The sequence below is a fragment of the Camelus bactrianus genome, chromosome 4 (genome assembly GCF_048773025.1).
Source record: "Camelus bactrianus isolate YW-2024 breed Bactrian camel chromosome 4, ASM4877302v1, whole genome shotgun sequence".
Classification (NCBI taxonomy): domain Eukaryota; kingdom Metazoa; phylum Chordata; class Mammalia; order Artiodactyla; family Camelidae; genus Camelus; species Camelus bactrianus.
Window position 1 is genome coordinate 67218567 of NC_133542.1, and position 15434 is coordinate 67234000.

Sequence of the window (15434 nt, forward strand, 5' to 3'; positions counted from 1 at the left end):
TACAAGAATCATTTTCTAGGGCAAACAGGATAGTTTTCCTGAAGTGACATGCAAACCTAACCTTAAAAGGACCAGACCATGACAAGGAGGAAATGATGGAGAAGGACATTCTGGATGGAAGAAACAGTCATGCAAAGGGCCAAGAGAAGGAAAGAACAACTCTTCAGGAAACAGCAGGAAGTTCCGTTTGGCTGTACAAGGGAGGAGGAGAGGAAGGCAGGACCAGATTAGAAACACCCTAGACTGAGCCAAACCATAAAGAACTTCAAATGTCATGCAAATGAGCATTGGCTTTATGATAGACAACAAGGAGCCACTGAGAGATTTAATCTGGGAACATTCATGATTAGATTAGGGAGGGAAACGGTCTAAGAAGAACTGACATGAGGAGGGGTAAGACTAGAGGCGAGGAAGAGAAGTAATTCATGTAAGACTATGAAGGTACAAATGAAGAGAGAGGATAGCACCAAAAATAAAACCACAAAATACCACAAAACTGTAATTTTAGAGAGCCCCAAGGACTGAGCACTTTTTGAGTTAAAGATCACGTATATAATTCTGCCACAGTAATAGTTCAAGACATGCTAAACAAAGAGATGAATTATTATGTATAACAGAATCTTTATGTATCTAAACCCAAAGACAGCAAGATTTTCTTAAAGTTCTCTATGCTGATTTAATAAGTGGTTGATGCTACAGAAGTGAAACACTGGACAATTTTTAAAGACAAGTTTAAAAAAAACATTCCTGGGTCTCCTGCAATAAACATCACTTCCTGAAGAGTTTTCAGAAACCACATTTTTTAAATATCAAGGCAAATTTCTGGTCTCCATCTTTAAAAGGTGAGTAACTTCTGAAACTATTCTATGATAATTACTCTCTGCTTTCCAGATCTGAAATAACTATTATAAAAATGAGTCAAGACAAAAATATTTGCATTTCTAATCAGTTACTACTATTTTAAATGAATAATAAGAGCTTTCTCCCCTCCCCATTACTACACTATATGGAAATAAAGCATAGACGTATTCATGATCAGAACCTCCATATACTCTTACAGCTGCTATTAATGCAGCCCACACTGCTCTCTCCTTTCCTAATTCCCTCTGAACTTAACAGTCTGAGCCTCATAATTAATGAGCTCTTTCTCTTTTAGTATTTATAACATTGCCAGCAAAACATCTCGCCCTGCCCGAGACCACCACTTATGAATGACTGATCCTCTCCAAATCTAGGGCCACTTCTTTCCTCCACAACATCACACGAAGAGTCAAGCACAGCTTTCACAGGCCTCAGCCTCCATCAGTCTCCTCCGTATCGGCCCACCTGGTACTTCACAAATCTTTACTTTCATGACTCCAGATAATATACCTCCTAGTCCTTGGCCCAGAATGCTTTCTTTCTGCCTCTTCCCCACATAGAAAAATCCTACTCATCACCTTAAACCAAGCTCACATTTTACTACCTTTGATTTTACACATGTGTACATTTCATAATCATGTCCTCCTTTGAGATTTTACATATTACATTCATTTTGTAATCACGGTGCTTATCACATTACATCATAATTAGTTATGAGCATGTCTTTTGCCCCTCTATCCCGAGAGCATCTTGAGACTCTGTACACAATTTCTGCAGCATCCAGCAGTGGGGCAGGTACTAAGAGGGGTTCACAGATTCAAAAAATTATACGCCACTAAGTCTTTGATAAATATTCATTATTACAAATAACAAAAAATATTTTTAAATTTAATGTAAGCTCTTGCTGTTTCTTTAAACCAATTTTCCTTACGTAAAACGCTACAAGAAGCAAAGGCCCCATGAATTCCCAAATAAGCTGTGTATATTGGCACTTGGATTTTTGTCCTATTCTGTTATCTGTGACAGTAAGTCATAGGTTAAGACTTAGTCTGAGGAACATACTAGGCTATGCCCTCCTCAGGGCTGCACCAACTCAGTGATGACCCCACTGACCCCTATAGTTTAGCACAATTAATCCTAAATTTCCCGTTAAGAGTTTTTTGTTTTTCACTCTTCATTTATTGTTAACACTCTCGATATATTGTAATTGTGAAGTGCTGGAAGCAACTTCTACGGCCAGCAAAAGATAAATGCTAGTTAAATTAGGGTACATCCACAAGTTGTGCAGTATAGTTATGTTTACAGATATTTTTAGAGTTAAGTGAAAAAAAAAAAAAAACAAGATGTAAAACTGCATGAAAATGTGAGTGCCTTCATAAAAATATTTGTAGAAAAAGGCTGGATCAAAATAAACCAAAATATTAATAATGGCTGCCTCTGAAATACATACATTTGTATGTGCTTTTGCTTTTCTCATTTATACTTCTCCATACCACTCAAATTCTCTACAATGAACATACATTTTTTTCCCTAAAGAAAAAAATATGTAAGTATACCTCTAAGGTACTGGAGGTTTCAGTTGTAGAATTTCCAGTATTATTGCTTGAGTTTGAAGACACTGTTTCATTTTTGCCTTCATTATCTGATTTTTCATCGGAACTCATACATTCAATATCTGCATCGAAGCCTGTTGGGTATCCCATTGCCTGCAATACCTACACAAATTACATTAAGATTCAGTTTTATTCAAACACTAGAGACCACAGAAAGCAGACGAAATACTGAGAACAAAGTTTCAAACCCACAACAATTCAATCCACAAAACTCTGTGCAGGAAAAGCCAAGATGGTGCTACATCTACAAATCCTTGATTAAAAATGTTTCACCTACTAGGGTGTCACCATGGAAAAAGGGGAAAACCTCCTCAGAGTAATTAGGTTTACATACATATAAAGGATGATGGAAATGCAAACCTGAGGCTACTCCTGGTTCATTTAATCTGGAGGTGAGAGGTAGAGAAAAACAGCATAGCCAAGTTCAATCAATGAGGTGAAGGGAAAGTAAAATAGCACACTGTGAAAAGTACATTGAGCTAGAAAGGAAAAGGCCTCTATCCTTTATTTGGTCTAATCCTTTATTTCTCCTCTGGTCCTCAGTTTTCCAATCTGCAAAATAGGAAGACTGACTAGCTGACCTCTAAGTTTGGTGATTCAATCCAATAGGGGAAGTTAGCAGAGAAAGGAAATCAAGAAATCAAGTTTTCTTTACCTTGGAGCCAATTTGCATGTTAATCACAAAATTATACCTGAAGCTTTTCACTATCAACCTCTTTGGCTCTCAACTTAAACCATAATCGAAACCTGAGAGAAAAGATTCAGTCTCTTAGGTTTATTCTCTACTACTAAGTGAACCAGGAACAATTTTAGGCTTGTATCTCCATCCCTGCCTCTCAAGGCCTGGTTACTTTATGGCTTCCCCCAATGTTCACTCTTCTTATATTTCCATTCATGCCTGGATTTTCCCATCTTTTTTGAAATACAGTTTATCAGAACATTGTGTGCGCACATGTGTGTTTGCATGCCTTTTAATACCTCCTTCCAGGTTAAAGTGCTTTTTAGATATTTACAAAAGAATATGTTCGCTAGCATTTGTATAAGCTTCTTTCAATCAGGTTGCTATTGCATTGTTAGTTACTGATGTAAAGGTCTGTATGAGAACATACAGAGCTAGGTTCCTAAAGACCCCTCAGCTTTTGAATAATGTTTTAAGTTGCTGGAGTGTAAAAGCAATAACATATTTCTTTATAATTTCAACTATACCTAATAGGTATCTAAAAAAACTGTTATGATAGCCACACAAATGAGAAGCTAGACAGCCCAGCCTTTATAAATAATGGCATCTTGTATAAAGGATTCTGCCAATATAAATAAAACAGTACCCACTCTGGACAAAAAATGGGCAGAAGTAGGACTCTGTACTAAGACAACTTGAAATTAATACACTCAGTTCATATGGAGAACTTGGCATTCTGATCAACATTTCAAACCGTAATATGTTCCTTGTATTCATTAGGAGTAAAGCCAAGAACACTTTTTTTTTAACATCTTAAGTTCTAAAAGGACTCAGGTAGCACTTTACACTAAGTACACTAATGTCACTTGGTTATATCCTCGTCAATATTTGTAAAGAAAACACTGTCCCCAGTGCCTGACTACTGCCAATATGTTCTCCCTGAGAAATCTCATCTCTGAAAATTCGAAGTTATCAGTCTGAAATGAACACCACCTAACATAGGCTGCAAGTCAAAAGCCAAGAGTCCCAGAGAAATTTAATTTGTTTACTTCAATAAAAACTAAAGACATACAGCTTTTCGCAATTTAATATACAGTTAAATCAGTCTAATGTGAATTACTGAACACAATTTCTCTGCCCTTTCCTCACACGTTAGATTCACTTATTATTGTAGCAACATATTTTAATACATTTATAGTTTATATAACTGATGGATAATATCAAGGGATGTTACAAGTACTTGCAATACAGCACAACAAAAAAATTTCAAATTAAGTCATTTTTCTATGAACACATATTCTAAGATTATTAACTAGCATATGCTACAAAAGAAAAAGTATGGGGCTTTCAGACCTCTAGTTTGTTTGGAATCAGTATTAAGTTCAAAACTGGTTTACCAAAGAAAAGTGAGTTTCAAATGTCTGGCAAACAAATCAAACCTAATAAACTGAGCTGAAAAAAATCACAAGATGATTCCTGAAAATACAAGGTGACTGAAAAATCCAGGGTAACCATGGCATTTTCTCCTGTGAACGGGGTTGAGGCTGAGAGAGTTGATACCCTCAAAGACTAGGGGCCAACAGTGAGAACACACCCCACTCCATGGCTCTCCACTCAACACAGTCATATTTGTGGCTTCCACATGGCAGAGAGCTGATGGCTCCAGAACCTCTGCAGGGGGACTTCATCCCTGTCCCCTTCAGCTGGCCTTTCCCCACAATGATGAAGATTCTTTTCATGGAATATGACTGATGATGTCCTTAAAGATGTCCTTTATGAAGGACTGTCAGGAAGAAGGATTCGAGGACGAAAGGGAAGATTGGCCACTGATTTCTATCACTTTAGGGTACCTCCTGCTCGGTGACCAGGATTCTCTGGGAGGAATGGATTTCTTCTTCTTTTGTTTTGATTTCTCTGTTCTTAACAGGTACAGACCTCTGCACCAAGCTACTAAGCGAGGAATGCAAGGATTTTTATCTAGTGGGACCTACTTTCATAAACACATATTGAATATAAAACACTCTCTCAAACTCATTTATAAGCAGAATCTATAATGTGATATAACCTCTACAGATGGCAAGTTGGTCATATATGCTGGACATATAATAGGAATTCCAATACATATTTAGTAAATTAATAGGTCATTAATAGGAATGTGCCTTCCTTTTCACCCAGTAATTCCATCTCTAAAACATATCTTAAAGGATAATCAGACTAGTTCAAAAACATGTAAAGCAATCAACTAGAAGCATCTGAATCTAAAAGGGTTAGTTACATTATGGTAGATTAGTAATAACAGAATATTAGGCTACTACCACAAATGAGACCAGCCTTTCTGGTAACTGTAAAAAGAAAATCTCAATATATTTTAAGATGAACAAGGAAAACATGCTCCTACTTAAGTACACATTTGTAGACACAGTATGCAGGTTCTACCATTCCTTATCTGAAACACTTGGGGCCAGACTGTTTTGAGAACTCACAATTTTTCAGAGTTTAAAAAGCTAATGTAATGCATTTACCATATATTTTCCAAATCACAGTGGGTTCTCAAGGTGATACCCCATGTTTGTGCAACAAAACATAAAATATTCACACTAAATGGAATAGTAAAGTCTAAAAATAGCCCTATTATCAATTCAGGCCAGGTTTTTCCCATCAAATGACTCTGCATCAAACTTAGGGAAATATTTTTCATTTCCAGTGCTTTTTGAATTTTAGAACTGCAAGTTTAAAAAAAAAAAAAAAACCTTAGAAAAATACATACCAAAATGTTAAGTGGTTATAATGAGAACAGACAGCATCTAAATCTTGTCATATTGCAAAATTTGCCATTCTGCTAACTCCCCTAATGTTACTAATTGAAACCTGCTACAAGGCCACTACCTTATATTAAAGGTTATTGTAAGAAACAAACTGTCACTGCATCATAGATGCTCTGGAAGGATATCACTGCTTCATGATACCCCTTTTATCCCTTTTTATGACGATCTACCTAAGGGGAGTGCCCACCTACCTTTATATCAAAAGAACTATGATTCTCATAATCATTTGTCTTTTTTTATGTCATAGACAGTGAATTGATAATGATATTTCACAAGCTTTTGGTGTCAGATGCTAGAGAACTTAGATCTAAGTCTGTGACTCATTCTCAGCATACGTTATAGCTAAGTTATTAAACTGTACTTTTAGGCTTATTCCTAAATTCACTTTTCCCCTCACTCTTGATTTTCTTTTTCTGCCTCATTTTAAACCCATACTATTTAGCATACTTAAAAAGTATCCCTTTTGTAAACACAAACATAACAAAAATATACTGTTTATACTTTTACAGCTTAGTTATTTTTCTACAGTGGGCTTACTACTGCCTGACAAGTAACTGATCCATCTGCAGTATTTCTTATCTATCTCCCAATCGTATCCTCACTGGAATGCAAGCTCCAGGAGGGCAAGGACTTTGTTTTGCTCACTGCTGTATCCTTAGTATCTAAGACAATGTTTGCATCTACATTAATAATGCCTGCAAACCAGAATGAACATGAAAACAGACCAATAACATCGTATGCTATACTGCTACGTAACAGAACTTTTCTTAGTTGCAAAGTGATATTCCATCTATATCGTTATCTTTGACATTTTCACATTTGTCTGCAAGAGGTCAAATGTACTCATGGAGAGATTCAAATATTCAAGAATTTTCTACAAACCTATATGCATGATTGGTTCAATCCTGGACCTTATTCCCTATGGAAATATTCTGAAATACAGAAAGGGCACGATTTGCAAAAAGATAATCATTAAATTTACTTATGAAAGAAAAAAATCTGCCAACAGCAAAATATTCAATGATAAGGGAATGTTAAAACAAATAACAGTACATTTACATCATGTTAACCATACAGTCACTAAAAATTATTTATGTAGATTTTAATAAGATGGAAAAACAGTGATGACATGCTAAATTAAAAAAAAAAAGGATAAATTTACATACACACCATGAGCCCAAACTAAAAAAAGGAATAAATAGAAAAATATTGGAAGTAAATAAACCAACATACTATATACAAATACTATTGATTTGCTTCAGAGATAAGCAACTGACATATTTTTTACTTCTTTACTTTTTTCCTCCTTTTGCAAATTTTGTATGATCAACACATACTTTACAACCAAAAAAGAAGAGGTAACAAATGTCATTAAAATCTTGAAAAATTACGTTTATTTAATATAAAAAAATAAGCTCCTTATTTACAACATAAAATAAAAAAGCACGGCTAAATAAAAGAAATACTGTACCTTCACTGCTACGTGAAGTTTTGCTGTTTTCTTGGATGGTCCTGAGGCTTCATATGTTGTACCATCCACATCTACAGACATTGTGAAGACTGGCGCATGGACAGGACCAGACTGAGATAGGAGCTTATACTGAAGCCCGGGCCTGATCTGATTTAGCCTCATTAGTGCATTCATAAGGTCTATTGCTTTACTATCCAGAACTGAAAATGGAAGAGGAATAAGATAAAAAAAATTAAACCATATTGCTTTAAACTATGCTTTCATAGGTTCATAGTGATCACTATAAATTCAGGTTTTAAAAAAAGCAAGAATTTCAAAACATATATAAAATAATTTCACTTCATAAGTAATTCTAAAATTACTTCTGAAATAATTATGCTAACATTTAAAAAGTAAAATGCATTACTATAGCTATACATTAATTTTATTTTGTCAATATTAATGTACCTTAAGTAAATGAAGCTTGGAAACAAAAGAAAGTTATTCAATCAATTTTTCAGTTATGACCTATTCTTAAAACTCCGATTCAAATCAATCAAATTCTTCACTTTGTAATTTTTATTTTCCTAAGATTATAAATCCTTTCTAGTTCACATCTATAAGAATAAAGATTTTTACACACTTTTCCTTAAATTTCGTTTCATCTTCTTATTGGGATCTTTATCATCCCCTAATCCATCTTCAAATGGCCTCTTTAGAGCTGAAGACCCAGCACCTAAAAAAATTACAGGAGATTCATTATTAGTCCAAACAATGATTCTACTTATTCTACCAAATTTATCTAATATGTTCAGGAAGGAAAAATCTTAGGAATCCTAAGGACCATAAGACTCTTGCACTCATCAGTTAAATATTTATAAGCTTATAATAGCCAAAAAAATTACTAAAGTGAATCTTTATGAAACAATATTGTCCCTTTTTGGAAATACTTATTTTACCACTTACTCATAAATACACATACAAATATCAATGCCTATATTCACATCTGTATATGCATAAACAGAAAAAAAGCCTGGAAAGCTACATACCAAAATGTTAAAGGTAGTTATCTCTAGTGTGAGATTTATTTTTACTTATGCCTTTTCAAATATTTCTATAATTAAATCCTATTCAAGATTTTATTTACAGTTCATCTTCTCCATGAAGTTTCCTTCAGCTTTTCTCACATCTCAACTTTCTAAGAGTTTCTATGGCATTAGAAATACACAGTGTCACATGTCGTCTCGTGTCACATATAGAGATCTTATATTTCCTTAGTGCTCCATGAAGGTCAAAGGTATTTTCTCCTTGTATCTTGTAAATTACCACAAGACTTAGAAACAACAGAATGAGTATAGGACAAAAACTAGCTGAACTGATTATCGATTTCTTGGATAGAACAGCTAGTTGATAATGCTGTCAGACATGAGGCAGGAACTTTGCTGTCCAAGATAAGAACAATCACGGAAAAGCTCATCAACCCATCCAAGTACTTTAAAGAACTCTCTGTATCTTCAACTTAAAAGTTGGTTGTTGGGTTTTTCCTAAAGGAAAGTTATGCTCAAGAGACTCAGGCCGTAAGATTTCCAGATACTTCTTAGTGAAACCTTATTATAACAGTGAGATTAACTACATGTTCTCTGATCATCAAGATTTATTGTCCCTTGGGGTAAACACTGACTTCAGCATTTGCTTGAGTCAATACTTACCACTCAGGTCAATCAATCTTGATGTTCTGTTCAATAAAAGGCAGTATCTGCTTATATCTGCTTAGTACTGCATTTACATTTGCATTACATAAAAGTGTGAGAATGCCAGTCTCCCAGAATGCAGTCTTTAAGAGATAAAGTTAAAAAGGAACAATGTCTATTCAATCACTCTCCCACTCATTAAGTTACACTAAAAGCTGCTCCTTGATTGTCTGGAATTCACTAGCTGGCTTAAATGCACAGATCTATTCCCTAAATCCTCCAACTACATGAATAGTTACACGGATTAAGCTTCATTCTACCATCCCTGGCATTTTGGAAAAGGGCTGTAAAATCTGAAGCTAATCATAATGGTAACCTGGGGGTGGAAAATGAACTTGTTTTACAAAAAGAAATAGTTTACAACATCTACAGTATTTAGAAATGAGAACTGATCGCTTGAGAGGCAATAAAATTTAAATTTTTAAATTTTATGGTGAGGGCTTACCATATGCCTGGCACTGTTTTTAATACCTTATATATATTAATTCACGTAATCCTCACCAGTACCCAATGAAACCTATACTTTCTTCATCCTCATTATAATTTTTTCTTAATTGAAGTATAGTCAATTGCAACGTGTCGACTTCTGGTGTACTGCATAATGTTTCAGTCATACATATACACACATATATTCATTTTCATATTCTTTTTCATTATAGGTTACTACAAGATATTGAATATAGTTCCCTGTGGTATACAGAAGAGATTTGTTTTTATCTATTTTGTATATAGTAGTTAATATTTGCAAATCTCGAACTCCCAATTTATCTCTTACCACCCCCTTTCCATTATAATTTCATTCATGTATTCATTCAGCAATAAATATTAATTGAGCATTTCTATGTTCAGGACAATTTTAGATGCTATACATACAACAGAGAACAAAACAATGTCCCTGTTCTCAGAGAGCTTGTGCGTGGTGGTAGAAACTACCTACATGTCTATAGTCATGAGCACAATGGAGGAAAATTAAGAGGCCTAAGGGAGAGGAAGTGTTGCTGTTTTTTACACGTGGTGCCTTTCAGAAGGTCAGAAAGGTGTCACTTATTGATAAGATAACTTTTTGATGAAGATCTGAAGAAAGTAAAAGAGCAAGCTATTCAGCTATTTGGGGAAAGAGCCCTCGGAAGAGAGAACATTAAGCACAAAGCTCATAAGGGAGGAGCATGCTAAGAAACAGCATAAAGACCTGAGTGGCTGGAGTGGCACAAACAAGGACAGGATGGTAGCAGAGGAGGAGCAGCAGTTCACAACCTCAGCTTCCACGAAGTCACCAGAGGAACTTTTGCAAAATATACAAGTTCAACCTCCAGTGTAAGAAAGTTAAGTTACTTGAAACAACCTTCCTGATGAGAGCAGTTAGTAAAGCTGAACCAAATGTAGAATAAATGTCTGTTCCTGGAAAATAAAGAATTAGGGAGTCAAGATCTGGGAGATGAAGGAAACCTTGCACTGAGAGCCACTTTTCCCCAGGGGTATCTTTGAAATCCACAAGGAGCTGCTATGAACTGAATAGAGTACTTTTATCAGGCATCCAGATCTCATGAGTCAAAAACTGAAGTTCAAGGACCACCAAAAGGGGAAGGCCTGTGAATTGCCCACATTGTGCGCTGGGCCTCTGCAATGCCATACGCTAAAAGGAAATAAAGTGGAAATAATCTGATATCACAAAGACTTGAACCCCAGCTTCAAATCATCTTATTCCTCAACCACATTAAAATGACCCAGGTTGCCAATCCCACTAGCTATCTCCAAGAAACCAATAGAAATCCTTCCTGAAATCATTACTCCAGGCTTTAAATTCTCTCAAAATATTCAATTTCAGTCTCAAGCACTCAAAACAAAACCAAAATACAGCTACATGAGAAGACAAGATATTGTGATCAAAATTCATGAGAAGCAGACAACAGAAACTGATCCAAAAGAGACCTAGATGATGGAGCTTTCTCTCAGAAACAAACTTAAAAAAAAAAAAAAAGACATCAAGAAGAATTTGTGGGAGAAAATCTGAAACTATAAAAGAGCCAAAATTTCTAGAAAATTAAAAACTGGCATACCTGCAAGGGGAAACAGACAATCCACAATAGAGCAGAACTGATATGTCTCTCAGTAATTAAGAGACCAAATATTGTGCATGTGTGTGTGTGTCTATATATATATATATATATATATATATATATATATATATATGTATGTGTGTGTGTGTGTGTGTGTATAAAAAACAGGTATATAAGATTTGAACAACATAATGAACAAATGTGATCTGACATGTAAAGAACTTTCTGACTACCAATCGCAGAATATACATACTTTTTCAGGATATGAATCATTTATAAAAACTGACCATGTGGCCCTAAAATAGGTTTCAAGAACTAACAAAGGGGAAAAAATCAAAGTATGTTCTCAGATCATAGTAGAGTGAGAAATCAAAAATAAAGAGAGAACTAGGAAATCTTCACTTGTTTGGAAATAATATTTAAATGTCTCATGTGTCAAAGAATTGATAACAAGGGGAAATAAAAAATAGTTTTAACTAAGTGATAATGAAAACACTAATGTAAAAAGAGTACAACACATAAATCTGGACTTAAAGGAAAATTTACAGTCTTATTAGTATATACAATAACTAAGAGGCTAAAAAAAAACCCAATAATGTATTCACCTAACTCAAAAAATTCTTAAAAGGAACAGCAAATTAAACCCAAAGAAGGCAGTGAGGAAAAACAAAGGATACAAGCATGCTTCTCTAAGTGTCATCCGTAAATCTATGCAGTAATGGAATCTGACCAACACAGCCAAATGAGTCCTTCACTAATAAGAATAAATGACAGCAAGCGGCTGTCACTGATGGGACAAGAGAAGAAAGTCAGGAAGAACAGCAGTAAATGTTCTTATACATGACTTGGGTTAAAAATTAAGTTCTCTCAGTTCTAACAAAAGATGCATCCCATGACCAGCTACACCATACACCACTGCCCACATCCAATCCCAATAAAAAACTTTCACACTCACCTTCTTTATCAGTAACTGACCAGGAATATTTCTGAAAAGGCTTACTAGATGGAAGGGGGTCCATCTCCAGCACTTTATAAATCTGGCCAAAGGCTGATAGTCTTAGTGCATGCTAAAGAACAAAAGATTGTATTTATTCAAATTTTGTATTTTTCATTTGTTAAGCCCTTAGAACTTCTAGCTAAAAACACATTCCTCAAATGATATTTTTATGATAGCAAAAGTCCCTAACAACAGGCAACAAAAAAGTATTTACATAGGTTGCATGATATCCCTCTAACAGACCACAGTGGTATGGCCCATCTCCTACCTGTGCACTGTGGGTAATATCTTCTTTTTGCTGAATGGTCATATAGCTCAGAGCATCTGTTGGGTCTCGTTCACAAGGATCATGAAGACCAGGACCCCCTTTGACAAAGGCAAAAGAAAAACACAAGTAACATTTAGAACTAAGTTCAGAATTCAATAAACTAACACAAAGAGAGAGAGAGAGAGAGAAGAATGGAGAGAAAAAGAAAAAAACAACTAAGGAACAAGGTTAAAAGTCTGCTCAATTAAATGGAATAAAAAGGACACTCATTTTCAATACAGCATTTCAATGTCCTTATTTTACTAGAAGTCACTTGTGTATTTAAGGTCACAACTGGGTTTTAACTCCAAGAATTTAGAAAGCATGATGGATCATTCCAAATCTATAAAGGGATTATATATGGAAAATAAGACCAAATTTAGTTTTTCCAAATTAAACACTAGACTGCAAACAGAATGAACTTTATATATTTTAGCCAAACATAAGCATTTTCAAAATCCAAGCTCTAGGTAAAGCAAATTCATAGCAGACACAATATCTTATTAGTATCTTTTATGTTAGTACATATAAAATATAAATTACAATTATTGAAAGAAAGTTTTATAGCACTTCTCCAACATTTGAACATTCTGGTTGCTAAAATTTCAAGCAAAACAACCCCCACACATCATTTTCCTGAGCAGAGGACAAACTTAGCACATAACAGAAAACTATGTTAAAATGAAATTTTTCTGATTCTTCTGCCTCCAGAGTTTGAAACCCTTACCAGGAAGTAGTATTCCAGATGCCAAACACTCCATTACTCGTCTCAAGGCCTCCCCAGCGCCCAAAGGTCTATTACAAGTACCTATAGACTTTTCACATATAAGCTCTAGTGGCTAGAAGATATTAAATTACAAATTAGTACATGCACCAAGTGTTAAAAGGATTCCAGTTAAATGTGAGCTGACATTTCTATCTACAACGGAGGCCAAAAAAGGTAGAAGTCAATTTAACATTTAGGGCCCAATTAACTTTTCCCACTTGATTATCAACTTTTTTACACCAGGCAGTGTGTTCAAATCAACCATTTTTAAGATAATATATTCAGAAAACATTTTGTTACAAAACTCTATTTTCAGTTACCCTAAAAGGATTACTTAAGAAACTGCAATCATTTAATTGACTTAACAAAGATTTAACAAGACTTCATATAAGTTAGTAACAGCTAATAAACAATCAGTGTTCAAACCCAGCCCACCTATCTCCCACTTAACCTAAGAAGCACAATAAGACTTCATTTCAGACATCCTGCCGAGTACTGCATTTAGAATAAAAGGACCAAATCTTCGTATTTAATAAACTAAAAATTCATGATACCGTATCAAAGTAATAATATCTAAATTAATTTAAAATGGCCCTTTACATCTTTGTTTTATAGTGTTCTTCATTGGGTCTTAATTGGGTCATGCATAATAATTTCCAAATTAAGTAAGTTTGGTAACATATAAACTATGGTTAAGTGTACTATTCACCTGACTTCAATCACTAATATGAACTTATTTTTAAGTGTCTACACTCAAAGAGAATGGGAGGCTTATACTGGCATATCAGGTAACTTTTACTTAAATAGAGGTAGCACTAGAAGAGAAATATGCCAGCCAAGCAGGCTTCCCTGGATAGCAGGGGAATAGTAATCGGCCAACAATGGAAAGTAAAGTGCAGGAAGACATCACTTCTAACAGGTACAGGACTTTTTCATCAGAAAAAAGGACCCCGGCTCTGTAGCATGAATATGATGAGGTAGAAGAGATGGGTTATATTCGTCAGAAAAAACTCATATAAAAAAATCCCTAATTTTTTTCAAGAACAAAAATAGACAGCACACACCTCAGCAGAGTCAGAATATAGCCATTTTACAGTAACATGTAATTTCTACAGAATTTCCTCTGACTACAGCTCCGGAATTTGCTTTTAATCATATTTAAGTACTTACCCATCCTTTTAACGGTGCCCATGTGGGGACTCTGTTGCACAAATCACGCAGAATGCGGAGGACAATTACACATGATTTTAATCCATTTGCCCTTGCCTAAAACAAACAAAATGATCCCAGTACCCCTGTTGAAATCCACTCTTCATTTTAAGGACACTGATCATGGTAGGTTCTTTAAAATGAATACTAATTAGTCAGTCATTCACGAGTTGTCAAGCAAACCAAAAAATCAAGTTATTAAAAGTAGTAAAATTATGGTTTAGAAAGGCAAATTTTAAAGGAAGCATATTATTAAAATCACTTGTATAGCCTCATGGCAACCCCATTTCCAGGCAACTGTCTATCTTAACTTCTAGCTTTTCTCACTCAGGTTTGTATTTTATACACTACCATTTGAAATTCAGAGTAATAAGCCAAAAAGGATTATATGATAATTAAACGTCATTAACTATAATAGAAGCTACACTAGGAACTTTAAGTCATTTACTCCTACAATAACCCTAAGAGGTAGACAGCACCCACATTTTATACAGTACATAGAAACCATTACATGGCAGGTGTTCCAAATGAAACCTGCACAAGGCTACAACAACAATAAGATAATAACAAAGAGCCAACCTGAAACCATTTGGCATGTCGAAGAGACGCCAAGGCGTTCAGGCATTTCTGCCTGTCCAGTAAGTCCGGAGGATCTTTCATCGCAACCTTTTCTAATGGGAAAATGGGATAAAGAAAGACAGATACAATTTGACCAAGGGGTTCCTGTCAAATTACCAAACAATAAAACTAAAAAAAAGAGCAGCATCTGAGTGAACTAATAAGACTCCCAGAAGATTTCAGGATTTGGCTTTGTTGCTTTCATTTTAAATTACGTGCACCATAATTACTTAAGTAAACAGTCAACAGAGCCATTCTGTGCCTGCGTACAACAGGAGCACAAAGGCATCTGTTCAGTAAA

The 15434-nt window shown here is 35.0% G+C and overlaps 1 protein-coding gene across 5 annotated transcripts in view; it reads right to left on the minus strand.

The window, feature by feature from the left end:
• STRBP (spermatid perinuclear RNA binding protein) overlaps nucleotides 1–15434 on the minus strand; it is a 112429-nt gene that overhangs the window by 15029 nt on the left and 81966 nt on the right. For all 5 annotated transcript variants that reach the window (XR_012506542.1, XM_074362184.1, XM_074362185.1 and 2 more), the window contains 8 exons: nucleotides 15095–15186; nucleotides 14477–14572; nucleotides 13268–13379; nucleotides 12502–12599; nucleotides 12192–12303; nucleotides 8072–8164; nucleotides 7450–7649; nucleotides 2418–2576 (listed from right to left, as the gene is read on the minus strand). Coding sequence is in view for 4 of the 5 variants with exons in the window: in XM_074362184.1 (XP_074218285.1) it covers nucleotides 2418–2576; nucleotides 7450–7649; nucleotides 8072–8164; nucleotides 12192–12303; nucleotides 12502–12599; nucleotides 13268–13379; nucleotides 14477–14572; nucleotides 15095–15186 (962 nt within the window). In the remaining variant the exon portion in view is untranslated. The remainder of the gene's footprint in view (nucleotides 1–2417; nucleotides 2577–7449; nucleotides 7650–8071; nucleotides 8165–12191; nucleotides 12304–12501; nucleotides 12600–13267; nucleotides 13380–14476; nucleotides 14573–15094; nucleotides 15187–15434) is intronic.